The 27618-nt window shown below is 38.8% G+C and overlaps 2 protein-coding genes across 3 annotated transcripts in view; both read left to right on the forward strand.

Moving 5' to 3' along the window:
• Window positions 1–27618, forward strand: part of LOC130636179 (replication factor C subunit 4-like) — a 126886-nt gene that overhangs the window by 30945 nt on the left and 68323 nt on the right. Inside the window, exon 1 of one of the 2 annotated variants that reach the window (XM_057445818.1) lies at window positions 26346–26355. The exons of the other annotated variant lie outside the window; for it this stretch is intronic. The gene's annotated coding sequence lies outside the window, so the exon portion shown is untranslated. Of the gene's footprint in view, window positions 1–26345; window positions 26356–27618 lie in introns of those variants that run through there. 2 annotated transcript variants of the gene reach the window in all.
• On the forward strand, window positions 22987–25784 carry LOC130636933 (uncharacterized). Its single transcript, XM_057446783.1, has 2 exons — window positions 22987–25452; window positions 25585–25784. The coding sequence occupies exons 1-2, from the start codon at window positions 22987–22989 to the stop codon at window positions 25681–25683; spliced, it is 2565 nt and encodes an 854-aa protein (XP_057302766.1). The 3' UTR covers window positions 25684–25784.

A 27618-nucleotide genomic window follows, 5' to 3' on the forward strand; every position in this document is an offset into this window, starting at 1 on the left:
ACTTTCAGAGAAATAACATAAAACAGTTAGAAAATAAGATTTATTTTATATCATATATATTATATATTTTCTCTTATCCATCCTGATAATTGTGATAGAATTAATTTTTGCTATTTATATTTTTATTGCTTTTCTATTTTTCGTTACATAAAAATAAGTTGCGAAATTAAAAAAATGCTTTTGGTTTCATAATGCGGGATAGTCCCCAGTTGAATAACAACAATAGATCTGCTCCATTGTATTTATACAATTAGTATTTAATATGTAACTATGGTTGCTGTTAAACTTGTATATATTTAGGAGAACATTGTATGTTTTTGATTGCTTGAAAATGGGTGTGTGAACATCCGAAACGTCGCGAATAATGTAGTTTCTTTGTTGTCAGCTTTTGGTTTGGTTTGGTTTTTTATTGTAAAAACTGTTGGTGAGACAAATTATTTTTTTTCCTTTGCAACAATGAAATTATTAATTAAGTAGGAGAAAGCAAAAATATAATGAAAATTTGGTTGTCGTAACACCCTCCACTATTGCAGACACAGTAATTAAAGAATTAAAAATTGCATGCCTTGACAACATAGAAACAATTTTGAGATTGCAAAGACTTTATTACACCAGAAAAGCATACGGGTGGCAGCATTTGTGGCAGTTGACATTAATATTCCATGCATGCATTAGACAGCTCTCAGCATGGAAGTGCAGGGCAGTTAAGAAGCAAAAGGCCTGGAGACAAAGTTTCTATACTCCAAATTTAAATCTGATAACCTCACATTTTTTGTTTATAAACGTTGTTATGACAAAATCCGTACTGTTATAGTTGTTTGTGCTACATATTGGAAAATTATCATCAAAAAAGAAACAGAAAATTAGAAAATCAAATGATGTGGGAAGAAAAAAGTGTAAAACTTTTGGGCATAACCAACAATTCCCAACTAAAATTTGATATACCATGTCCTACTAATTTGCTTAAAAGCAGGAAGAAAACTAAGTGCATTGATAAGAATAGTTCAATACCTATCTTTTAAGAAAAAAAGAATGCTCTTAAAGAGCTTTCTTGAATCTCAATTTAATTACTGTCCATTAATATGGATGTTTCATAGTAGAACAGTCAATAACAAAATTAATCAACTACATGAAAGAGCACTCAGGCTTGTTTATAACGATTATGATTCTACATTTAATAAGCTTCTTGAAAAAGACGGCTCAGTTTCTATTCATCAAAGTAATATACATTCTTGGCAATAGAAATGTATAAAATCAACAAGGGTTTGAATCAAAGTCTGTTAGCCGATATGATTTCAATTAGAACAGACAATACTTTTCGATTCGATTTTACTATACCTGCAGTAAGAACTGAAAATTATGGTAAAAATTCTGTTAGATACTTAGGACCTTTAATATGGAGCATGATTCCGTCAACGATAAAAAAAGCTGAAAACTTGCTAGACTTCAAACGGCAGATTAAGAAATGGAAGCTTACACAGTGTCCTTGCAGGTTATGCAAAGTTTATGTACAGAACTTAGGATTTGTAACTATTTTTGGAGATCATTAAGCTTGTTTATGCATTCGGTGTAAATAGACCTGTAAATAGTGTGACTGTATTATTATATTTTATAATTTTATTTTAATATAATTGTATTTTTCATACTTTTCTTAACCGAATTGAAATAAAGTAATAATAATAATAACATGAATCTCTAGGACAGTGTAATTTAGTTTGTGGTGCCGTAGATTAGTGGTTATAGCTCTCGTACTCTGTGCGGGAGACCGGGGTTCGATTCCTCTTGACGGCGATTCAACATGGGTGAGTGAATGTTACCATAGCCCCGGGTTAACCCAAGCCATGTGAGGGAAATTGGGAAGATGGCACACTGTGTGGGCCGTTGGATGTTGCCGGGAGTTGTCTAGTAGAGCGCGGGCTCTAATTGGGTCTGCGTAGCTCAAAATGAGCATTAAATACTCTAGGACTCTCCATCTACGCCATGGCCCCTCCTGGAAATAATAGACAGGGTATATCCCTCGATATTTGTGAGGCTAGCCATGTAAAATATGCACATCTATCTATCTTAGAAAAAACACGAACCTAATTCGCATTGGCATTAAATCAGAAAACCTAGTTTTAGTTTCAAGATTATAACTGTACTTTAAATAATTCAGGCTTTTTCAGGAATATTTGAGTAGTTGTGCAATGATTCGCACGTGTAAGTCAAGTAATGCGTGCGATGTAAAACGCACGTGCAAAGGATGTTACCTGGCGATACAGGCCCCAAGGTTAACTTTTGATGGGCATTTATTTTGCGGTAGAAAAGTGGAGGAATTAAATTGTGAACCCGAAACATGATGATCAATTGCTACTGGAATAGGGACTCTCTCAATCTTAACTTCCTTTTCTACATATCCGAAATAGCATGCATGACTATACTGTCATTTTTATATTTATTGTTTATTTTTCAGGTCATCACAAGCAAAGAGGCAAAAAATATGCTTTGTTTTCAAATTAAAAAAAATCTTTACCATGTCGCTTAAATAAAACTTCAAAATTCATTCAGAAAGTTCAGCTACATTTTAACAAAATTTATACAGAAAAAAGAATTATACGGCATGTGGGTTTTAAAGGCATAAGGAAAATATCCATTAAATTCTGACCTGCTATAGTTTCCAATTGTTTTGTCCAAAGAAGAAATTATCTACAATTAAATCCATGATAAAATGTCTATTCCACCTGTAAGTGCAGTTTTGCTTCATCCGTGCTCCGTCAGCGTTCACCTCTGCATTAGTGTCACATGGTACAACTTTTGAGGAAAAATACAGATGTTTTATGGTTTAAACTCTCACAGAAGGGGTTTTGATCAAACGAAAAATACAGGTATCTAAATTAGACTAAAGCTAAACTGAAAAAAATTCTCCTAAAACTACAACAAGTTTGAAGTTTGTTCTCCTACAACAAGTTTGAAGTTAGAGAACAAAGATGCTAGCTAGCTACCTACGAAAAATTTAGCCATTATTTACGAAGAGGTAACTGCATATGACTGGCATGGTTTCCCTCCAATCGTAAAGGCAAGCCTGAAAAATACAGACCTGTAATTGGGTTAAAAGTAAGATTAAAAGTATCACCTCAAGTTTGCTTTCATAAAAGAACAATTTTTAAAAAGGAGTGGGGAAAACCATTCAAGTTTTTCGTAGCCTAATTAGGTTATATGGCCTATTAAGACACCATACTTCAGCAGAACCCTTCCTTTAAGAAACAAAAAGGAAGATGAAAAGGTGACATGAAAACAAAGTCTGTAGCAAGCTAGCTAGAATTTTTCTTTATAAAAAAATCACATAGACAACATCGGTTCATTCATTCAGCCCATTCGTAATTTATACTGATGAAGAGCTGGACAAGTTTTCTAAATGGAGGCAATGTCAAAATGGCTGCCACACATCCCGGGGCCGTCATTCGTAGAGTAAGTTACGGCAGTGTGCAACCTTGTCTTCAGGTCTCTGCTAGGCCTATAATACTAGCCATCCACTAATGCGCCCGAATTGCTATTAACGATTTAAAAAATACGAATTTAGAACTGGATCGAAATTTAAAATGGAAAATGGCGGATGTTTCATGTAACATGTAACGGGTATGATAACAGAAATGCAGAACGGAATCGAATAGAGACTTGTGGATAAGCTTATTGTCAGATCTCTCTGGTGGAGAGCCTCCCTCACTTTGGATATATTTATGAAACTTTATGTTTGAGAAAGAAAACTTAATATTCAGTCTATTGCCCAGGGGAAAAATTATAAATAAGAAGCCCTGCGGCTTGAAGATTTCCGTCATTAGCCTGGAATATTCTGAAATTTGAAGTATAGACTATTAGATTAGAAGTATAGAACAATGGGTAAACAAATCATAAGTATCCTAATTCTCAATTATTATTGTCACTAACCTAAAATACAACGTAATAAATAAAAATTAAGAAATAATTTTTTTATGTATATACAGTATATATTCTAAAAACTTTAACTGGATATTCTTATAACTGATCTGAAAAATTCTTGAAATTCTAGGATTGTTAATGTATGAACTTGACGATTCGAATATAACAATTTCTGAACAAGTTCAATACACCTTTACGATAATTTGGGAAAACTAACACTCCATCGAAGCTTATTTTTTGATCGAAAGAGGTAAACCAACCTCGTCCCCAGGGCATCTTGTATCTTTTCTGACCCCGGGACGGCGATACGAACATGGCCCTGGAGGAGGCTGGTCCGATATGAAACCTGATTGGCGCGGATATGTCAAATAATTATTGCGTCATACAAAACATTTGGGCGAGGCGGCAAGTCTTTGACCAGCAGGAGGAAGCTGTTCGTATTAAAATGGCGGAGGAGGTGTATCAGCAGTATCAAGTTTTTTTCAAAGTGAAAAATTTAATAAAAAGCATTACTAAGCAATGAGAGTATAAAATAAGACATCATACTTTCTGAGTTTCAGAACTTAGCCCTTTTCAGAGACGCCGATAAGCCGTTTTGACAGCATATCAATTTTGACCAAGATACAGATTCAGAAAATTTTAAAAGCTATTCTAACCTCAGAAATAGGTCAGATAAGATTCAACCTAAAATTATGACAGTAAACAAAAAATTTAGTTGCAAGGAATATCTCTTTGCTGATATCTTTTTGTGATAGGATGCTCTTATGAGAATACTGAATTAATCTTCACGGTTATCTAGTTTGGCATTTTAAATATTTTTTCAAGCAAAATGATAACAATAAATATATGTATATATCAATAAAAAATCGATTTTTGAACAGCAGCAGAATTTTGATGAGCTCTAAAAAGTGCGAATTTATGAAACTAATTTTGGTCCAAAATCCCCAAAATAATTTCCTCAAAAAATTATTCCCGAAACATTTTTTTCTCAAGGTACCAATACTTTGCTGTTGGTAAAGTCGTATACCAATTCTTTCTGAACTATTAAGGCAGTGATACATTAAATCGAGAAAACAGAGCAGACGTAGACTTGTGGATTTCAATTTTCAAACCAGCATAATGCTTTTGATAAAATTTTTGGATTATTTATGTTTTAAACAGAAAAAACCTTGTTTTTGTATATCTGTGTGTGCAAATTAAATGTAAGCTTGTTGAGTAAAAAATAAAAAAGCTGCAAGGCGTTTTAAAAACGTGTCATTAAGAAAAGAAAAAGCAGAATTTATCAGTAATGAGTGGCTTTTTGGAAATGTTAAGGCCACAAATGTAAAAGAAAAAAATACTTCTGAAGTAAGTACTTTTCTGAAGCCTTTTTCACCCAATATAACTGCAAGCAGTGAGTCCACCATATACGAATTCAGTTTCAGTTAAGTATTGTTTAAATACAGCAAAATCTTTGTCATCATATAAAAGCAGTAATGCAGACACAGATATGAACTCACGGTAAATGAGAATTCTAAAGTTCAGCCAAAATAAATAAAAATTGTAAATGTTAATATGAGGTTAAATTTCTGCCTAGCTACTTTAAGTCAGGCACCTAGAATGATACGAACATTTGAAAATTATGTAGCCATATTTGCACCTTAGAGAACCAACGAAGTGCTATCTTCAGATGGGCAAATCATTTACTAATTTCCAAGTTTCCCCTAGTTACAAGTTTTGCAACCCAGTGCTTGCTAGTCAACCAATTCAGTGAAATACACATAACTAAATTGCTTGAATTTCTTCAAGTAAACAGCAGCCTAAATAACATTATGGTATATTTATACATTTACACAAAACAATCAAGGGCAATATGCGAGAAGTTTGTGTGTTGCGATGAGAGGAATCAAAACAAACTCGCCGCACGTATCTGTGACGTAAAACGCCGATCTCACTTAGCTCTGCAAGGTTATATATAAAACTTTGGTACATTGAGACAAATCTCATTAAATATTACACACAGAAATACTGTGTATTGGAGGGTCACGTGACGAGGCCTCCTCCAGGGCCATGTTCTTATCGCCGTCCCGGGGTCAGAAAAGATACAAGATGCCCTGGGGACGAGGTTGGAGGTAAACATCACACTTTTATGAGAGTTTATTAAGGAGAAACCACGTTTTTCGTGATAACTTTTCATGCTGCGTTTTGTTTTTAATGAAAAGTACCAAAAAGTTGTATCTTATTATTTTTAACGTTTCCTGACAATTTGAAAGAAATTGATACGACGGAAGTTAAAAAACTGAAGAAAACACGCTTTCGTCTCTAACAAACTCTCATAAAAACACGTTTTTTACCTCCTTTTTTTTCTGGAATTGCAAAACGATGGAGAGCCGTAGGAACGCATGTACAATTGAATTATCGTAAAGGTGTATTTCAATGAATTATTACTCAATAATTTACCAATAAAATCCTTTAAAATTTACTCTCTCGTTGAAGATTTTTCGAAAATGCTGATGGTGCATGGTTTGATAACAGCCGATCTGAAAAAGAAGGTACATTTAAAAATAAGAAACAAGAATATAATTTTACCATGAAACTGAATTAATACCAGGTTGTGTAATTATTGTCTCCCTTTTTGAGTTGAAGTGAGAATTTGTTAAAAAGATACAAATCAATGCCATGTGATGCACAAGGTATATTATATCAATATATGTATATAAATTTAGTTAAGCTGGCTTTCGATATCATTGTTAAACAAGTAACATTTTAAGCAGGCGATACATGATTTTCAAACCTGTGGACAATACAGGATTTATTTAGCCGAAATCGATTTATTGAATTGAACAAATTTGATCGTTTATTATCCTTTTTTGATTTTGAGGAAATTTATTGGTCATTGTTTTGTTTGACAAATTCAGAAAGTTGAACATATCTAACTTTTGAAATTTCAAATTAAATTTAACAAGTTGAAACAAAAAAGACATTATTCTGATTTCAAGAAAAAAACATGAAAAGTGAAGAACACAAAGAAGATAAGCTGCAAACGACCGCATATAAAAGGGTGAGTTTGGCGGCTTTTTGAATGAAATTATTGGTTTCCTCTGAAACTGCGCGCACTTTCTCGACTCTCCCTAACTCACCCGGAGCATTCACGAAATGCAATTCCTTGTAACATACAATGCGGACGACAGTTGGAAGAAGGCGCTTTTTTCGGGCATCTTCTGGGTTATGCGAGTTTTTTCGAGCCAATACTTGAATTTTTTCGAAACGCCCGACTTGCCCTAAATTTTTACTGCGTATGCGGCTTATCAGCACCCTTGTTGATAAAATTATGCAAAGCAGGACAAAGGTTTTTTAAAGGTAATTAAAGCACTATTTTGTGTAGCTAGCTAGCTGGCTAGCTTGATATATAGCTAGTAAAAGTAACTTTAGAGGAATTTAAAAATAGTATTTAGCTTCCTAGCTACATCAGTAAAGCTACTACGACAAGCCAGATCAGGAAGGCAGGACCAACAAAATGTAAGCAGTTTTAGTCATGGCCGTATATGCACGAAATTTTTAGAGATAATTGACATCATAATGTACCTTAACATCAGATAACAACCTTAACATGGAACATCCTTCTTCACAAGAAGGCAAGTATTGACATACAGCATTAATAAAAAGTCCAAATAATGTATTAACGGCACAAGTATGGTGGCCCATCGGTATCAACGTAAAGAATGTGATGGATATGTCAAACTAAAAAGAAAAAAAAGATAAAAAGATAAAAAATTAAATCAATAAAAAGTAATTAATAAAAAAAATGTTTTATTAATGATAAACAATTTATTAAGAAAGAAAATCTTATATAAGAAAAGATTCTTTTAAAAAAAAAATTACACCGGTGTGGCCCAGCGCTATCAGTGTCACAAGCCCTGCAATTGGTCATGGTTTTTTATTCACCGCGCAACTAAGCACGCTCTTTCGTTGTGTTTATATGTTTTCAATGAGGTGAAAAACATGGCGGAAGCAAATGCGAGGAATGAAAAATTTAAGAACTTCCAGAAAAAAATTAGTGAAAAAAGGAATAGAAGTGAAGACAAGGATAAGAAGGGGAAGAAGGTACATTCCATCATGGTTCAAAAAATGAATCCAGTCGCAACTGATAAGTTGAAGAAATACGAACCAGAAAGAGCTAGAGACTTCGTAGACTTTTCAGAATGTTCAAGTTTATCTCTGGACAATGTGAAAAGAGCATGCGAGAAGTATTATGGCAAACCTGAAGGATTGTGCGATGTCTTGTATAGTGAGAGAGGACCATCGTGTATCGAGGATGATCAGATAATAGGCAAAAAATTTAGCAATTTTTAGCAACAGCAAAAATATCTACAGATTATAACAACAACCAAAAATGTTCTGACCTACACCAAAGGAACTTGTCTTCTATTTATAATAAATCGAGGAATGCGTATTCATACTCAACAAGTTCCATCAAACGAAGAAAGAGAATTGTATCTTCAAGCATTAATAGCAGTATGTTTGCCGTGTTAAATCCAAGAAGCATGGGGGAATAAGGCTGCTTGCGGAGGCGAAACTAAACTCGATTGTGGAACTGTTCAGTAAGGCAATGGAAAATAGTGTTAAGGTATATGTTGTTGAAGGAACATATGCGGCAAAGATTTAACAGAATCGTAAATGCCATCAACGAACAGGAGAGAGCCCAGCCAGTTGCAAAAGGTAGGGAGGAGGGTAAGGATGAAATTTTAAAAAAACTTCAATCTGTGCAATATGCAAGCACTATGTGGAGTCCCCACCTGCATATAGACCTTAATTTGTATTATATATTTTATAGGCCTTAATTTGGGTCTATAAAATATATAGTTTTTCTAGTCCTTGCTTAGCAACCATTCCTTCCTAAAATCTTTGTACCGACATTCTGTGATCTGCACCTGGGGGTAGTAGTTGTTACCTTGCATATACACACACATAAAGTGGCCAGGATTGCACTGACCTGGCAAGGTTCGTCATACGGTACGGGTATACCATAGAATTTGGTGGTAATTGTGTCCTTGTAATATTGAAGTTTGGCATTCACGTAACGGTCTTTTTTTACGGGCTCTGTCGTTAATTTTTCAAAGATTAACTCTTCGATCTTGCACCAGATTTGACGATATTTTGCGATCCAATTGAGATATTCCTCGAAATCCAGACTCATTGCAGGTGATGCATTTGAATTATACTTGCTGACCCCATGTGCCAACCAGATTTTAGGCGTCTTTACCCTAAGAGCCACCACGAGGTCCTGTGTATGGCAGCCTATCACGATACGTTTGTCCTTACCTCCGTTAGCAGGCCTGGCTTCCGAAACTGTCAGGTAGTCCAAATTGATATTGTTGATATCCGTAAACGTAGTGGCAAAATTGTAGAATAATTTTGGATTGATAAGCTCATTTTCAAATTGCAGCATCTTCTTTTTTTATAGTTTGAATGACTGCAGAGAGTTACATTTCACAGTGCATGCGCAGCCTCCTCCGTTATATGTTATATGTTCATGGTAGCAATACCAGCATAACATTTTACCACTTACCACGAACCTCCGACCACAGGTACATTTATCATATGCATCGAGTACTACCAAACAGTCGTCATAATGCTCATTCATTTACTCTATCCCAGTTACAAGGACGATCCAGGAGATTAATTTGATCCCAAAGGTCCTGGATCCTCAGCTTATTATATTTCTCCTTCTCTGATTCTTGTACGCATGCCAGGGTTACAAGTGGTAGGGAGAGACCGATGGCGGTAAGAAAGGTCATAAATAGCATACCTTTTAAACTATATTGACAGTTGATACACATCTTTATTAGTAGTAGTTATCTTGCAACCTTTGCTGTAAGATAACGTTTTCAGGTCAACCCTTTTCAAGATCTGTCTTTTCATCCTCCGAAAAGCACCAATCGATGACTCTATCTGGATGCCAGGCTATTGGAAGAAGTTCATCCTAAATCTAGGCCTTTCCCATCTTCCTGTAATAGCAGGCCTCAAGTAGTTCCAGCTCCCCATTCTCAACAACCATATCCCATATGTCCGGGGTGATAAACCAGTCCGGCACATACCTGAGCAGTCAAGGCTTCTTTGCAACCATCTTATTGCACATGTCCTTCGTCCTTATATGATCCGGCACATACTCAAACATCTCAAAATTCTCCTCAACGGCCTCATTGCACATGCCATGCGTCTTGAAATCGTCCGGCACATACCCGAATATCTCGAAATACTTCTCAACAGCCTTATTGCACAGTTCCCGCGTTTTGAACCAGTCGTGTACATACCTCAGCATGTGGGGATCCTCCCCAACAGCCTTGCTGCACATGTCCTGTGTCTTGAAAATGTTGGGGACATATTCGAGCATCACCTCATGCCACTCAACGGCCTCATTACACATGTCCTGCGTTTTTATATGATCTGGTACATAGTAGATCATCCGGGGATACCCTGAAGCAGCTTTGCTACACATACCTTGCGTTTTTATATGATCCGGCACATAGTAGACTATAAATGGATTCTTTTCAACAGCCTTGTTGCACATTTCCTGCGTCTTGAACCTGTTGGGGACATATTCAAGCTTATGGGGCATTTTAATGGTTTGCGATATCATCCTCGGGGCCTTGATATTCAATATCCTCCGCTAGTCCATCGCGTAGTCCTTCCTTTCCTTCTGTTCAATCTTGTCACTTCCGAAATTTGTTCCCTTGCCTTGTTGTAGTAGAAGGCAACGGTATTCCACACTCTGTAGTCGATCGGCAAGAGCGTCGCGAGTTGCTGTCACTGGTGCCGACACGGTGTCATATAGTTTACTGATAGCATTTTTAAACCAACTCATCTTTTATCATATACACATTTTTTTGAAAAATGGGTGCTCCGGCATATGCATACCGTGAAACAATTACGCGATGAGGCAAAGGCCCACGGACTCAGGGGATATTACAAGCTACGCAAAGCCGACCTTGTTGCTTTATTGAATCAACCTCCAGCACCCGCGCTCTCCCAGAGGATGTACCCAATAGACCACCCGGGAGGGCCGGGCGACGAAACCCAGTCAGGCAAGTGACTATTCCACCAACACCAGAGACCATGGACATCTTCGAGCTCCAAGAGATGGTGAGGACTCGTCCAGTGGTAAAGAGTAAACTGTGTGAATGGTACAACTGGCTAGTGGACGCTGTTTCCGAGCCTATAAAGAAGGGTGTCAATAGCGCATATAACACGTTCAAAAACAATGTGATGAACCTCTACAACAGGATCACGGGCGCAACGCTTCATGACGAGGTTGAGCAAGAGGCACGGGAAGAATATGCCGAACACGAGCAGCAACCGGAGCAAGACTTCACACCCCAAGAACATAAGCATGCTCACCATAGAATCTTCCGAAGCTTCCGCATCCCTGGCATAGACGGTACGGACGTCGATGGATACCTGGGGATGGTGCGATCACATGTGAAAACCCTGATCGAGAACAAGGTTAAAGACATGGGGTCTGCAAAGACGCAATTCTCCCTCTGGATCCAGTGGAAAAAGCCGGTGGATGGTACCAGCGAGTTCATCGAGGTGGATAAGGTATTCCACAGCAACAGGACGCTAATCTTCCAGGGTAGCGACGTGGACGAGGTGCTGAATACGATGTTTGCCCAGATCAAAACGCATGTGGAGAACCCAGCGCTCCCCAAGAGCGGCTTCACTATTAGCAAAATCATGCACCTCGAAGTAGACTTCCAAAAGCTCAAATTAACGAGAGGCTCCTCATACATTGAAGCACCAAAGTGGATATCCACTAAGAAAGCCATCATTAATCCACAGAACAACGATGAAGAGTGTTTCAAGTGGAGTATCATAGCAGCGCTACATCATGAGGAAATAAAATATAATCGAAAACGCATAAGCAAGCTTCGACCATTTTTGGATGAGTATAATTTACATGGCATAGAGTTTCGCACGAGCATCAAGGAGATCTCCAAGTTTGAAAAGAACAACCTAAACATCGCGGTGAACTTCTTATACGTAACGGATAAGAAGACGATCAATATCATACATTGATCTAATCATAATATTAAGCGCGAAAAGCAGGTTAATCTGCTCCTCCTCACAGACGATAAAAAGACGCACTATGTAGCTATCAAAAGTCTCTCACGGCTACTTGGTAAAGAGGTATCAAAAATAAAAACGCGATGCACTCCTGCATAAATTGTTTACACGCGTTCCCCACAATCGAGTCGCGTGACAAGCACTATGGTTACTGCAAAGATAATGAGGCAGTAAAGATCGCGATGCCGAGCAAAAAGCATAAATAGTTATATTATAGGGACGGCCACCAGCAGTTCAAGGTGCCCTTCGCAATCTATGCAGAATTTGAGAGTCTGTTGATTCCAATGAAAAAAAATACTCAGGATACCAAGACGAAGAAGTTGAACAAGCACGTACAGTGCGGCTGGTGCACGTATAGTACATTCGCATATGGGGATGTACCAGATCCCTTTTACAGATACCGCGGAGGGGACTGTGCTGCTATGTTCATCAACCATTTGGAGGATAAGGTAAAGCGTCTATACGCTACCTTCCCACAGCAGGAAATGTTGCCGCTAACGGAGGTGCTACAAAGAGAACCAGATAAGGCTTCCATATGTCATATCTGTAAGAAGCCTTTCAATGATGACCCGAAGAATCGCAAAGTCAGTGATCATTGTCACTATGCCGGTTTATACAGAGGCGCCGCGCATAACACCTGCAATTTCAAGTATAAAATTCCTAACCACATTCCAGTGATCTTCCGTAATCTCTCGGGGTATGATGCCCACTTGTTCATTCGAGAACTGGGGGAGAAGTATGATACTCAGGACATTAATTGCATCGCTGAAAACACCGAAAAGTACATCTCCTTCAACGTAAAAATCACCGTACCCATTGGAGGTATGGAGTACGGTGATGATGAAACGTATAAGAAGATTGAGATCAGGTTCATCGACAGCCGTCGCTTCATGACATCAAGCCTGGAGAAATTGGCAAGCAACCTCATCGCTACAAACACGGCAGGTATGAAATGTCAGCAGTGCGCAGATACATGTTTGGAATTTCAGAGCATCGACGCCGAGTATGTGGAAAGCTTTTGGTGCAAGACTTGTTACTCGAATACCACGAAGCAGCTGGACATGGAGCAGGTAAAGACAAACGTACCAGCCATGGCAAGATTCATCTCTGGGGATGATTTCTTCAGGCTGATGCTTCGAAAAGGTGTCTATCCCTACGAATACATGGGTAGCTGGCGACGATTCAAAGAGACGGAGCTACCTCCCATGGAGGCTTTCTATAGCAAGTTGAATATGAAGGGAATCAGCGACAACGACTATGAACACGCAAAAAAAGTCTCGAATTTCATCACTCCGAAGGACTCCCATCGGTGACTATTATGAGTGACTACCATGATATGTACCTCGTCACAGACGTTTTGCTACTGGCCAACGTATTCGAAAACCTTCGAGGAGTGTGCCTAGAGAACTACAAGTCGGTTGAGCCCTGCCCATTTCTATAGTGCACCTGGTCTTGTCTGGAAGGCAGCGCTGAAGTACACGGAGATCAAACTGGAGCTCCTAACGGATGTCGAGATGCTCCTGATGTTTAAAAAAGGTATTCGAGGTGGTATAACCCAGGCTGTACCCCGCTATGCGAGAGCGAATAACAAATACATGGGTGATCAATATGATTCTGAGAAGGAGTCGTCCTACTTGCAGTACCTTGACGCCAACAATTTCTATGGCTGGGCCATGTGTCAAGACCCACCCACTAACGGGTTCAAGTGGGTCTCCAACATCGAGGCTTTTACAGAGAAGGAGATCGCCAAGCTCGTGGCTGACAACAAGCATGGTTACATCTTGGAGGTTGACATTGATTATCCCAAGAGCTTGCACGACAAGCACAACCATCTTCCTTTCCTGTCGGAGCGCAAGATGGTTCACAGGGTCGAGAAACTAATACCAAATCTCCAGCACAAGCGGAGATACGTGGTACATATCAGAGCCCTTCATCAAACTTTAAAGCATGGGCTAGAGCTAAGAAAGGTGTATAAAGTCATCCGGTTTAACCAGAAGCCCTGGCTGAGGGGTTATATAGACCATAACACGAGGCTGAGAACTGCCGCCAAGAACGACTTTGAGAAGGACTTTTATGAGCTGATGAACCTCTCGGTCTTTGGGAAAACCATGTAGAATATCCGTAATCATCGGAATATCAAGCTAGTCACGAATGAAGCTGCCTATACGAAGCTCGTCATGCAACCAAACTTCAGAGGTGCGAACTACTTTAGCGAGAAATGGGTAGGACGGGAATCCAGATAAATAAGCCCGTGTATATTGGTCAAACTATTTTAGATCAGTCAAAAACCGTCAGGTACGAGTTTCACTGCGACTATATGCAGCCTAAATACGATAGTAAGTTGCGTATCTGCTACATGGACACCGATTTCTTTGTCTATCATATCAAAACGGAAGATTTTTACCGTGACATTGCTGATGATGTAGAGGCACGTTTCGATACGAGTGCCTATAGTAAGGATGACAACAGACCTCTCCCCATCGTCAAAAATAAAAAGGTGGTAGATCTAATGAAGGATGAACTAAGCGGAAAGGTCATGACAGAATTCATCACCTTGAGAGCCAAGCTGTACTCTTATTAGAGTCTCACGAAAGAGAGCGGCGATCGCAAAGCGAAAGGTGTGAAGAAGTGCGTTACGAAGAAATCCATCACCTTTGAAGACTACCAGCGCTGCCTGGAGGAGGGTGTTGATGTATACAAGACCTGGATCTGTATCCAAAATAAGGGAAATCAAATCTACACGCAGGAAGTAAACAAGCTGGCACTCAATAGGGCAGACGACAAGGGGATCGTTCAATCGGACCAGATCACAACGCTCGCTAGGGGTCATTATCGTTTAGCGGCAAATAAATGTTGGAAGCTCTGCTACTGATAGTTATACTCCTCCCATACGTCTTGTTCATCTTCGGTTATTTGAGATACAGACGACTAATAATAAAGATGTCTGAAATTTTCGATGCTGTTGATACGCGTCAGGCTTTGAAAGATGCACGTAAAGGTAAGGCACACCTTCTACCAAAGAAATGTACAGAAGCCTATATTGACAAAGCATCAGACGAGGTTATCGACAAGGTGTACTCTGAGTACGTTCAGCGTGAGATCCAGGATCAAAGACTGGCAAGGCACTGTCAAGTCATGCAATCGCTATGTACACCAAAGCTGTCAGCAACATGGTGTCTATTGATAGTCCCGAGGCTCTGAGACAAGATATCGAAGCTGACCCCATCATTAAGGACTTTATTTCTGACTTTAGTATACTGGTATATTCCGCTTTCGGAAAGTTGCTAGCACCCCTGCTAATCGCTGCGCATACGATTAATCACACCCAACTCTCCATGTCCAAGGTGGTTGAAAAGAAGGTTGGTGAATAGCAACAAAACGATGAGCAGCGCGTGTAGTATTATTATCAACCAACAAAAACAACAAACCGAGACCGTCGAAAAAATTATTGAAGTACACAAAAAGCAACCGGGAAGGGTTGCCCAGGGGCACAGACTAGCGGCACTGATGAGGGAGAGAAAGCTTGGAAGAGCTCCGCTCAAGAAAGAACCCATGACGTTTAGAGAGTTCTTGAGATACTTTGAGAGAGATTTAAACAGTCCTGAAGCCATACTCACGGGGATAAAAGGGATCATGGAAATCCTTGAGGATTAGGGCCTGACCTTCCATCTTTCTGTAAAAAGGAAGTGATTCTTGTACGTTTTAGACCTATAAGAAATGACCGAGGAAACTAACCAAGTAATTACCAAGAAAAATGAAGGTCGTGTTGCTCCTGGGAAGAGACTTGCGGAATGGAATCGCAAGAACAAGGCCGACTTGCAGAATAACGTGGGCAAAAGTACTTCCCAAGAAAGTCAGGAACCAGTCGCAGTTCCTCCCAAGTCCCCGGGCAGTGTCTATCTCTATGGCGCTGGAGGCATCGTTGCTATACTCGCCTGTGTAGGAGTTGGATTCTATATTTTCCGTAAGCAGCCCGCAGCGGCTCAGCAGCCCACCACACCAGAGCCATCGCCTGGCGGCTCCGGAGAGATACGTGCGCCTCAGCAAGAGCCTGATACCGAGTTTTTTCATATGCGATAATCTATAATATAAATGTGCAGCAACGAGTATCAGAAAGAAGTCGTCGATTCCTTGTGTGAATCTGTCAGACTAGTATCCTATACTATTGTCCCGGCATGAGGAGCAAAAAAGACGCTGGAGGTTTATAGACCAGGGGCCAAGATGAACCTGGAGGACGGTTTAAAGCTCGCTGGATATAGGACAAGAGCGATATTATTCGATGATTAAGCGATAAAACAAGGCTGGTATAAACGTTACATGATGCCTCCAAAATAAACCGACCATAATTTGTGTTTACCACTAACGTCAACACACACACAAATATGGAGGGAGTCAAATATCGATATATCTCCCAGTAAGCGCGCTACAGAGTTTCTGTATGCCCAAGGCAGATAGAATAAATATGACTCTGGATGTGGTGCTACAAGCCCATACAGTGATTGTTACTGGGTCTACCTCGTGCAGGAAAACACAGCGTGTACTCGATCTCCTGGAGAACGAGTACAAGCACCATTTCTTCAACGTTGTCATCCTCTGTCCCACCATCCGCTGGAATAAGACCTACCTCGATAGAGCATCGATTTGGGAAGATGATTACGTGATCTTGATGGAGCCAGGTGACCAGTTATTTGAATGTATCAAACACCTATCGAAGCTGCTTGCGGGTGAAGAGCTTATTCATTATCGATGATATGATAAGCGATGAAAGTCTTGATAAAAAGCGGCAGCCCTTGCTCGAACTCGCTATCTCGGGTAGGCACAGAAAACACAGCCTATGGCTCCTCACCCAAAGTTACACGGCTCTCCCAAAGAACCTACAAAGGCAAAAGAAGCAATTGTTTATATGGTACCCGCACGAACGCAGCGATATGAAGCTGGTGGATTCGGAAATTAACATGATCTCGGATTGGGAGAGCATCAAGACCCATTTAAGCAAGTCCAAACAAGCGTGCTTGTACGTGAGACTTGAGCATCCAAGGACTTGGGAGTTTCTGGGTCTACCCATCCAAGGACGGAAATAGTGGGTGTATGTACTACATACACCCTTGGTAAGGCAAAAAAATCCAGCGACTTCCTTGGATCATGCGTCCGACGCATGGTCCGTGATCTCATGGCGGGGCGTGGTTTTGCCAAGGGGATCGTTACTAACGATCCCTATTTCATGACGTGAAATGCCTATTAGAGCTGTTAAGTACACGGATAATGAAAATGGGAAGAGGACGGTTCGAACCCATGTCCCCAGCAGGTATACAATACGCTGCAAAGACCTTAAAAATGTGATGGAACTGGCGGTGGTCCACCACCGCCGAATCCAGATACAATTTTATTGACAGAACCAGGCCTTTATTGACTCCTCTTGAAATGTGGCAGACCGGTTGGCGCTATTGCGCGTTGAGCTCCAATACTACAAGAAAATGTCTCTCACCCTGTTTAATGCTGTACCTACTGGAGCCATCGAGACTCTATTCAATAAGCAAAATCAGTCCCTGTTCAAACGTGCTGACCTCGGGAGGTTTTTGGGGATTGTTGATATAAAATGTAATTTTCAATATCGGACAGAAGAAACCACAATAAGGCAAGAAATTAAGGGGAAGGGTGGCACCCTCCCCCGATCAGACATGCGAGGAGGCGGGAAAAATCCGCATGATGTCAGGAAGGACAAAATGCGGCTTGGTGACGCTATTACTGATCTCCAAGGTATGGACAGATCTGTCCACACTCAGCCAAGAGGTACTTAGATCCAAGTACCTACACTCAGACACGTTTTAAAGACGGAACCAGGCATTTATTGCTTCCTCCTGAGGTGTGGCAGACCTGAAGCAGACCCATTCCTTGGGTGGGTAATAGAGGAGGTTATGCCTAGGGAAATGCGAAAGCTTGCCGAAACCATCGAAGAGCAACGTAAAACCATGGAGGCTAGAGATATTGCCGTTGTTTTACATGTCCCCAGCAGGTATATAATACGATATAAAGACGTTAAAAATGTTGTGGAAAGGGGGGTCAATATTGACCTTCCCCAACCAGACTCGGTTTTACTGACGGAACCACGAGCTACGTGGTCAGGGCTGCAGCAAATACAAGTATAGGCCGTCATCAGGTAGAGGCTTTTCTTCAGGATGGCCTTCGCTTTTTGCAAGCGGCACCTCCTTAAGTTTGATCGCTTTCGAAGGTTTCATACCAATCATGGCAGTCTTGGTGTTGTTCAAACTTTTTACGATAGTGTACAAGTGTTTAACCCAATGTGTACCTTACTATTCTTAAACTTTTTATTAAATCTACTCAAGCTTCTTCCCTATTACCATGTGCGATATGCATCTATAAGATTTACAATGTAGAGTCTGTGTGCTCGTAACATCTTGGACCCTAGGATATTAGGCTTAGATAGTCCTTATGACTTTTTTCTAATGTCCCTCAGCTGATTGTATAATATGTTTTTAACCATTGTATATATTTTTTATAAGGCTAAAAATACATATTTTTTATTTTATCTTTATCTCATCTTCTCTTCCAGATGCACTCATTGAGGGAAGTAGTGTCACATTTTTTATCTAGATAGAGACCTGCTAAGGAAGAGTGGTAACGCCCAATTAGGCTAGTAAAGTCGTTTATGGTGGTAGAAAATTCCTGGATCTGATGAACACCTTGTCTCATCCTCCCTCAAAGTGTCTCCTGACGCTCAGATTTCACAGGGATAGCTTGGTGGGATCAGTTCTTGGGTGTGTTTAAAGGAGAATGTGATTTTTATGACCAAAAACCTGTCACCAATCTGCAAACTGATGCTTGCTCTGACGCTGTTGGAGTCTTTTTTTGAGGGTAATTGGTTCTATTTTCATCTATGGATAGACAATGCCTCTTTTGCCTCTTTGTTTATTAAGGTAACCCTGTGTGTAGTTCTTTCTGCTATTCGCTGGGCTCGTAGATACTAAAAGTAGGAAACCAACAGTATTTCGAAGTAACCACCAGAGAACCACCAGTTTTATGAAGTAACCACCAGAGAACCAGCTGGGTTTTTTAAGTTACTATCAGAGAACTAGCGTGTATTAACAATTTCCTCCAGATAAGGCAGCAATGGCAGCCCCGAGGTGTTGTGAATTTTCTCCACAACACTTCATGACCTTAAACTACCAAATATCTCTTATAATAATATGGAGAGTATATCTGTCTGTAAGAGGCAAAGAGGATGCTTTTATTTTCCTTTAATGTAGCCGAAAAGCTTAAGTCTTAAATGTTAGATTTTCTGACGTTACGGCGCGACGTCGATATCGCTACCATCAATGTCCTATTTTAAATTAATGAAGCCCTTCCAGTGCACTTAAAACTTTCCGGCCAAATAATTTGGAAACAAGGTGGTGACGTCAGTCATTTTTCACCGTGTGGGTAACTAAGGACCACTTGGGACCAATTTGGGTAAATTCCCAAAACCTGGGTAAAAATTCTATTTCGGAATGGACGGGTTGATGATGTCATCGAAAAACCTCTAAACCCAATATCTCTGCAACTGTTTGTCAAAAGTACATGATCCTATACATTTTCTTGATAACGTTTTGAGATCTATACGATAAAGGCAACAGGCATATTTCTAATATCTAAAAACATTTTTTTGAGTTTTGGCAGATCTTTGCTGATGTTAACAAAATTTTTAAACCCTTATATCTCATTAAACACTCATCAAAAGCACATGATCATATACCTTTTCTTGATCAGCAGTTTAAGCTCTTCCAATAGAGGCAACGTGAAAACAAGGTCCTTATTTTGATAAAGCCATTACAGTGCACTTACAACTTCGAGGGCAAATAAATTGGAAACGAGGTGGTGATGTCAGTCATTTTTCACCACGTGGGTAACTTGGTACAACCTGGGACCATTTTGGGTAAGTTTCCAACCCCTGGGTCCTCAATTCCGTTTCAGAATGGACGGGTTGATGACGTCATCGAAAAACCTCTAAACCCAATATCTCTGCAACCATTTATCAAACGTAAATAATGCTACAAATTTTCTTGATCAGCGTTTCAAGATCTATACGATGAAGGCAACAGGTATATGAAATTTAAAATATAAAAATTTGGTGTCTTTTTGTAGATCTTTGCTGACGTCAGCAAAATTTTTAAACCCTTATATCTCTTTAACCGCTCATCAAAAGCATTGGATCATATACATTTTCTTGAGCAGCACTTTAAGATCTACATTAACAGTTCGCAATTTTTGAATCTAAATGCCATTTTTGTGAATCACTTTGCGAGAAAAATGTTAAAAGACTTCGTTTTCCTTTTTTTTGCGATATTAAAAATTAATCATTCCTTCGTTTTGTTTGTGGTGTTCCATTTAATTCTCATGTTTTGCTTTATTAATTTATGCCAGGAAAAGAAATAATAACCCTTTCCGTTAACGTATTTCACCTGTACATAATTAATGAAGTATTGAGTGAAAATACGTGATTAAGTTTCGTATTATTTGCTTCTGAAAAGCCGTTTTTTTATAAGAAATTGTTATTAAAACCTTATTTATCATAAGGCCGTTGTTTAAACAAAACTACAAAAAATGTTTTTCAATATTTCAGTATTGGCAAACTAGTCGATAAAGCCCGTGGAAAAAATCCACTTAGGCAAAAGAACAATGGAAAAGTAGGTTGTTTTAGATTTTTTTTACTGACGTCAGCAGCACAGATACAAAAAACAATTGGTCAAAATTAGTTCATTCAGATCTTGGAACGCTGAGCAAGAAAATGCATGACATCAGGTACTTATGACAAATGGTTGCAGAGATATTACGCGGTCAAAAATCATTGACGTCACCACCTCGTTTTCAAGTTATTTGGCCTCAAAGTTTTAAGTGCACTATAACGGCTTCATTAATTTAATATAGGATATTGACGTTAAAGTAGTGTGTTATTAACGTCGCGCCGTAACGTCAGAAAATTTAACATATTAGACATGCATACCTCGTTTCCAAGTTATTTGGCCTCGAAACTGGAATGGCTTCATCAATTTAATATAGGTTATTGACGTTAAAGTAGTGTTATTGACGTCGCGTTGTAACGTCATAAAATTTAACATATTAGACGTGCATTTTTCGGCAACATCAAAGGAAAATGAAAACATCCACTTTGTCTGTTACAGAGACACAGAACTGGTGTTTTATTATATAGATTGTTCAATTAATATTATTAACTTCTTGTGAGTAAAGTTGCATTAAACTTTGACTTATGCTTGAAACAAACATATTTTTTGTAAAGAAAAACTTTAATCAGTATTCTGTATTTAACATGTGTGGTAATGTTCACAGAAAACTGGTTAACCTTAAGAAACTTAACCTTAAGAAAGAATAATTACATTTTAAATATTTTCTCACAGCATGCTATAAAAATAAACTTATATCGTTTTTGCAACATTATTTTAGCTATCAGAGACCAGAAAGGTAAAACTGAGAGTCGCTAGCTCAGACGCTCAGTTCTCATGTTGGGGGTTCAGGAGTTTAAACTTGTCTCCGACATGAAAAATAATAATGCAGAAAAAAGTAAAGCTTACAGGTCACGAAAAAAATACAAATTCTCGTCGAAAAACAAGTAGCTACTAATGAACAAGCCAATGGTAATTGATCTATGGTGTTACCAGCCCACATCTAGATGATGGTTTACTTTGTTACAGAGAGCCGAAAGTTTTGCGAGCAGACTTTACTTTTCTAATTCGAACCTTGGCATTCCCCAAAGATTAATTAAGAATCCTAGACTGTTGGGTAGTGTTGTTTTCTTCCGCCTCAATATTTAATATTATAACAACAAACCGCATGAAAAAAAATGTGTATTTTGTGTCCGATGCCACGGTGTTTCTCTACAATTATTTACTAATTCATTCAATTCATTCGAACTTTACTTTGTCTACCAAAAAAAAAAATTTCTTGATTTGGACTCTTCCCTATATAGCGTTTTTCTTTATATTTACTTTACAATACAAGAATTGCAAAATGGAAATTCTTCGCTCAAATACATAATCTGATTAAGCGGAATAATTTTTTTAAAAGCGTTGAAGGCAGTGTGTAATCGCTGTAAAAAATAAATTAAAATTTGATATGGATTCCTCAACAGTGGATACAATGGCAGTAGAGGCACCGTCACGCTCGATGACTTCAAACTGTACAGTTTATTGATTTCCGCCATCGCCACGCGGGGCGGAATCTTTAAAATCGCCGGATGGAAGATAGAGATATATATAGATATATAGAGACAGCACAGAGCCTGGAAGCGGCGGGTAGTCCCAGTATAGATACTGTGTACTTTTTCAGTTCATTGCATAGTTTACAGGCTAATATTTTCAACCAATGACAATACAGTATTAACATTTTCGACCCGTCCCAAAGTCCCAATTTTTTAGGTTGCAATGACTTCAAACATGGCGGACGTTTTTCCGCTAACGGTTAATTGGAAATGTGAAACAAAGCAGTAAATGTGAAGTTTTTGTTCGTGATTAAACGTATTAAGCAGATTAACTTTGCCGCGAAATTACTGGTACTTGTTATGGCCACTTTAAATCAACCGCTAGTGAATAACGAGTCGAATCGAAATTCAAACGCAAATGGCAGTTCCGCGCAACCAATTCAATTGGCGACATCTTCTACATCATTCAGATGCAACTCCTGTAATACGAGAACTTTTACCACATATAAAGGTTTGAATATTCATCTTAGAACATGTTTCAAAAAACAAATGAAGCGACAATTACAACCTCTTCAAGCCAACCAGCTGCCGAACGAATTATTCCAACAACTGTAGTAAATGAAAATTTTTATTGGAAGAACATTCCAGGGTCAAAATTTACGCATGATTTAGACTATACATATGAAAGAATAGTTTATTGGAAAAAGAATTTGTTTTTACTACCTTCTGGTGCGGCTGGAAAATCGTTTATTCGAGAAATGACACGTCTTATAAATCTTTGGATCGACGATTCGCCGATGAAACCTATTACGTTAAAAGCACTTCATGTAATGCCTTCACTGTTGTTACAAAAACCCAACAAGAAGTCGAAATCAAAAGACCATACAAAAGCTTTAGAACGGCGCTTGATACTATGGGAGAATGGCGAATTGTTAAAACTTTTTGATGAAGCTGTCGCTATTCAGGAAAGACTTCAACCACCAAATCCGAAAAGTGATATTTCATCTATTTCGAAAAAGTTTCGATTGTTCATGCAGAAGGGAAATATCAACAGTGCTTTGCGATTATTAACTGACAACATGACGCAAGGTATCATTCCACTTAACGACGAGACATTATTATTATTGGAACAAAAACATCCAGATCAGGGGGATCTTAGCGAAGATGCGTTAATAGATCAACTGTCCCAGCGAATCCATGATATTGTTCTTGATATCATTGATGAAGACATGGTATTGAAAGCTGCCACGTATACCAAAGGTGGTTCTGGTCCGTCAGGTTTGGATGCCGACGGATGGAGACGTATACTTTGCTCTTCCACATTTGGTACAACCAATACTGATCTACGTAAAGCCATAGCCGAGTTAACGAAGAAGCTGTGTATTGAATCTATTCCAGAATCTGATAGATCTCTGCTTGAAGCTTTTGTTGCTTGCCGTTTAATACCGTTAAACAAAAATCCTGGTTTACGACCAATTGGTGTTGATGAGGTGCTTCGTAGAATAGTTGGGAAGATTGTGATAAACATATCTAAAAATGACGTAATTAAAGCAGCAGGTTCGTTACAAGTTTGTGCTGGTCAAAATGCTGGTGTTGAAGCAGCCGTAAATGCGATGCATGACAATTTCGACAACGATGATACTGAGGCTGTTCTTCTAATCGATGCTGAGAATGCCTTTAACTCAATTAATAGAAAGGTAATGCTGCATAACATTTCGAAGTTATGCCCAATGATTGCTACGTTCATTAACAACTGTTATGCTGTGCCTGCACGTTTATTCGTGATAGGCGGAAAGGAGATTCTTTCGAGGGAAGGCACCACACAGGGCGATCCGACGTCGATGGCTGCGTATGCTATTGGAATCATACCATTGTTGAAAGCACTTTTCAACAATACACGTTCGAATGACCACACCCTTAAAGAGGTTGCATACGCTGACGATTTTACTGTTGCTGGAAAACTTTACGAAATTAAAGAATTTTGGTCGAAAATCGTTGACATCGGTCCGAAATACGGCTACTTCCCGAAGGCGACTAAATCCCATCTAATTGTGAAACAAGAGTATCTACTTAGTGCTGAGCAAATCTTTGCAGATTCAAATATTTTGGTAACATCGACTGGTCAAAGTCATCTCGGTGCAGTCATTGGTAGTCAGTCTTACAAGATTGAATATGTTAATAGCAAAGTTGCAAGTTTAGTTGAACAGCTAAAACTTCTATCAAAGATTGCTGAACTAGAACCTCAATCATCTTATTGTGCGTTTGTAACTGGTTTTAAAGCTAAATTGACATTTCTTCTCCGGACCGTTCCTGACATAAAAAAATTACTTCAACCGATAGAGACAGTCGTCAGAAACGAATTCATACCTGCGATAACTGGTGGTCATCTATGCTCCGAAAACGAAAGGCTTTTACTATCACTTCCCACACGACTTGGAGGATTGAATCTCACTATTTTTCCTGACGACGCACAAGTACAATTTAATAATTCGAGAATGATCACAAAATGTCTTGTCGACTCTATCAAAAAGCAAGACATAGACGGTATCTACGATGTTGGAAAAACAAAAACAGCTAAAGCACAAGTTAGAACTTTAAAATTGGATATCCAGAAAGAGAATCTGGCGCTATGCAGAAATAACATGACGGTGAAGCAAGTTAAGGTAAACGACATCAACCAACAAAAAGGAGTCTCCAATTGGCTCAATGTATTGCCAATAACTGAGCAAGGTTTTTATCTGAACAAGCAAGAGTTTTGGGATGCTATGCGTCTACGCTACAATTGGAGCATTCCCAACTTACCCAGCAGTTGCGTTTGTGGAGCTCGATTTGACGTTAAACACAGCATGAAGTGTAAGATGGGTGGCTTTGTTACGAGACGTCACAACGACATTCGTGACCTCACATCAAAGTTACTCAAGGATGTTTGTCATGACGTACAGTTAGAACCGAATTTGCTACCGCTGACTGGAGAACGTTTCGATTTAAAGAGTGTAAAAACCGGTGATGATTGTAGACCGGACATTCGTGCTCGTGATTTTTGGATAAACGGCCAACAGGCATTTTTTGACGTAAGGGTTTTTGACCCCACTGCCTCGAGGTACAACAACCAAACTTTACAGCAATCTTTCATTTCAAACGAGAACGAGAAGAAAAGAAATTACAATCGTAGAATTTTGAGTATTGATAATGGCAGTTTCACGCCGCTTATATTCTCAATTCACGGAAGCATGGGTCGCGAATGCATCACTTTTTACTGTCGGCTTTCGGAAATGATAGCGGATAAGAAGAACATACCCATTTCAACTGCAGTCACGCATATACGCACAAAACTTTGTTTTGCTCTATTGAGATCTGGTTTAATATGTTTAAGAGGTTCGAGAAGTTTATATAAAAAGTTCGATGTAGGAGATGATATTGTGGTTGATCATGAAATTTCAAAGTTGAACTGTTAAATCGTTAGCTAGGAATATGTTGTGTTATGTAGTAAATTAGTCCCTTGTAATCATATAATGTTCTAGTTATTGTTGTAAAATTGAAAATAAAACTTTTTTAGGTAGCCAGAAAGCCAATTTTCTTGCTGGTGAAAGAGTAGAACTGCTATATCTGCATTAAAAAAACGACGAAAAAATACGTATTAATATTGAATTGTCTGTTAAAAGTTCCAAAACCAACCGAAAAGTTGAGCTAGGTATCACCTAGAACATTCCAAATAGCTAGCTAACTAGCTAACATTGAAGAAATTTTAAATTTTGGTGGTGTTGAACTGAATTATAGGTAATTAATATTTTAATTTAAAACTTTCCTGTAGCTACAGTATTTTTCTAACTTAACAGGGAATAGTATTTTAAGTATCTAGGCTAGATATATAAATCTTTAAATATTTACAAAGTAATGCCATGCCATCATGATGTATGCTGACTGGGAAAAAATAAAGTATAGCTAGCTAGCTATATATGTACCACTTTTGCTGATTACATACCTTCCAACACTGGAATCCTGTAAAATGAAAGATTGGGTGAACTTAGTTTAGGGTTTCTGTGAGGTGCTGCCATAGTTAGTGCCAAGGGAAAAATTTAAGATTTCGAGCCTCACTCTAGATCCTAAGAAAAAATTTGCTGAGTTTAGAAAAGGTTGCCGATAAGCCGCAAACGCCCGCATATGTGGAGGCGAATTTGAGAAATTTTCGAATTAAATTGGCCCAAAACCGCCTGCACTTTCACGAACTCGCCCGGGGCATTCCTGAAGTGCAATTTCTTGTAACATGCAGACAAGGGTGCCGACTCGCCGAAAACGCTGTGTATGTCAGGGCGGCTGCATGCGTTTTTTTCAGGGTTTTCGTCTGTAACTGGCCTAAAAAGCCTGGGTCTATCTGAAACCACCTAAAATGCTACGCGGGCAAGCTCCTTGGTTCTCATTTAAATTCTTACGAGAAGAAGGGAGGTGCTATTTTGTCGTCGTACTTACAGTTTATTATTTGTTGGATTTATGACATCTATTTAAAAAATAAATGATATGGAAAACAGTCTTCCACTACCATTCCTCAACATTAAAAGAATAAATTATACATGGTAATAAATGTTTAAAAAATGTTGTTTCGGGTTGATCTCGGGTTTCTCCAGGCGAAATTTCAAGTTTTTATTAAATTGCCAGAACTCGACCAACAGGCGGCGTTTCTGGCAAGTCGGCAACCTCGTTCATGCAGTCGATAGTTGAAAGAAGGCACTTGAAGATAAAGAAGTTAATAAAGTTAATATATAAGTTTTTTATCAAGTAAATTTTATTGAAAACTATCGGAAACAGTTCTTTTAAGAACTTCACTACCATTATATTATATAAGTTTATTATTTAATTGTGTGAATCATTATTAGTGTCCCTTTTTCTTTGCTTTTTGGAGCATTATTCGGGTCTATACAGGTTTTTGTCAGGCAAATACTTGAGTTTTTTTTCAAAACACCAAACTTGCTCGAAAACACCTGCACTTTTTACGGCATATGCAGCTAATTAACACCCTCGTTGGTTAAGGGGCTGCTGAAAAAATGTTTGGGCCCTGTTTGTGGGATATCGTCGTGTATTTCATGGACGGAAATCCGCTAAAGAGGGGGAGGGAGGTCGTCTGAATCCTAACTGCAATATACTGCTAACAGGGACAAAAATAGCCCTTTAACGTATATACCTAACGTAAATGTATGGTTTTTATACAATGAAATGCGATATATAAAGGTAGGGTGACCCTATGGATTTCGCCATGGGTAAACTATTAGTTAGCCATATTTTGTTTGTTTGTCAGTTCGTATTTTGTCTGTTTTGTCTGCCAAAAGCGTCTTGTGTAAAACCACACAAAATGTAATGCGATACATTATGGGCAACCCTGTGAATTTTTTCAGGGT

The sequence above is a fragment of the Hydractinia symbiolongicarpus genome, chromosome 3 (assembly GCF_029227915.1).
Source record: "Hydractinia symbiolongicarpus strain clone_291-10 chromosome 3, HSymV2.1, whole genome shotgun sequence".
Taxonomy (NCBI): domain Eukaryota; kingdom Metazoa; phylum Cnidaria; class Hydrozoa; order Anthoathecata; family Hydractiniidae; genus Hydractinia; species Hydractinia symbiolongicarpus.

Coding starts and splice junctions, on each gene's coding strand:
- LOC130636933 (XM_057446783.1), top strand. CDS start 22,987: ATGACACGTCTTATAAATCTTTGGATCGACGATTCGCCGATGAAACCT. Junction 25,453..25,584: donor CGCTTATATTCTCAATTCAC/GGAAGCATGGGT, acceptor CTATTGAGATCT/GGTTTAATATGTTTAAGAGG.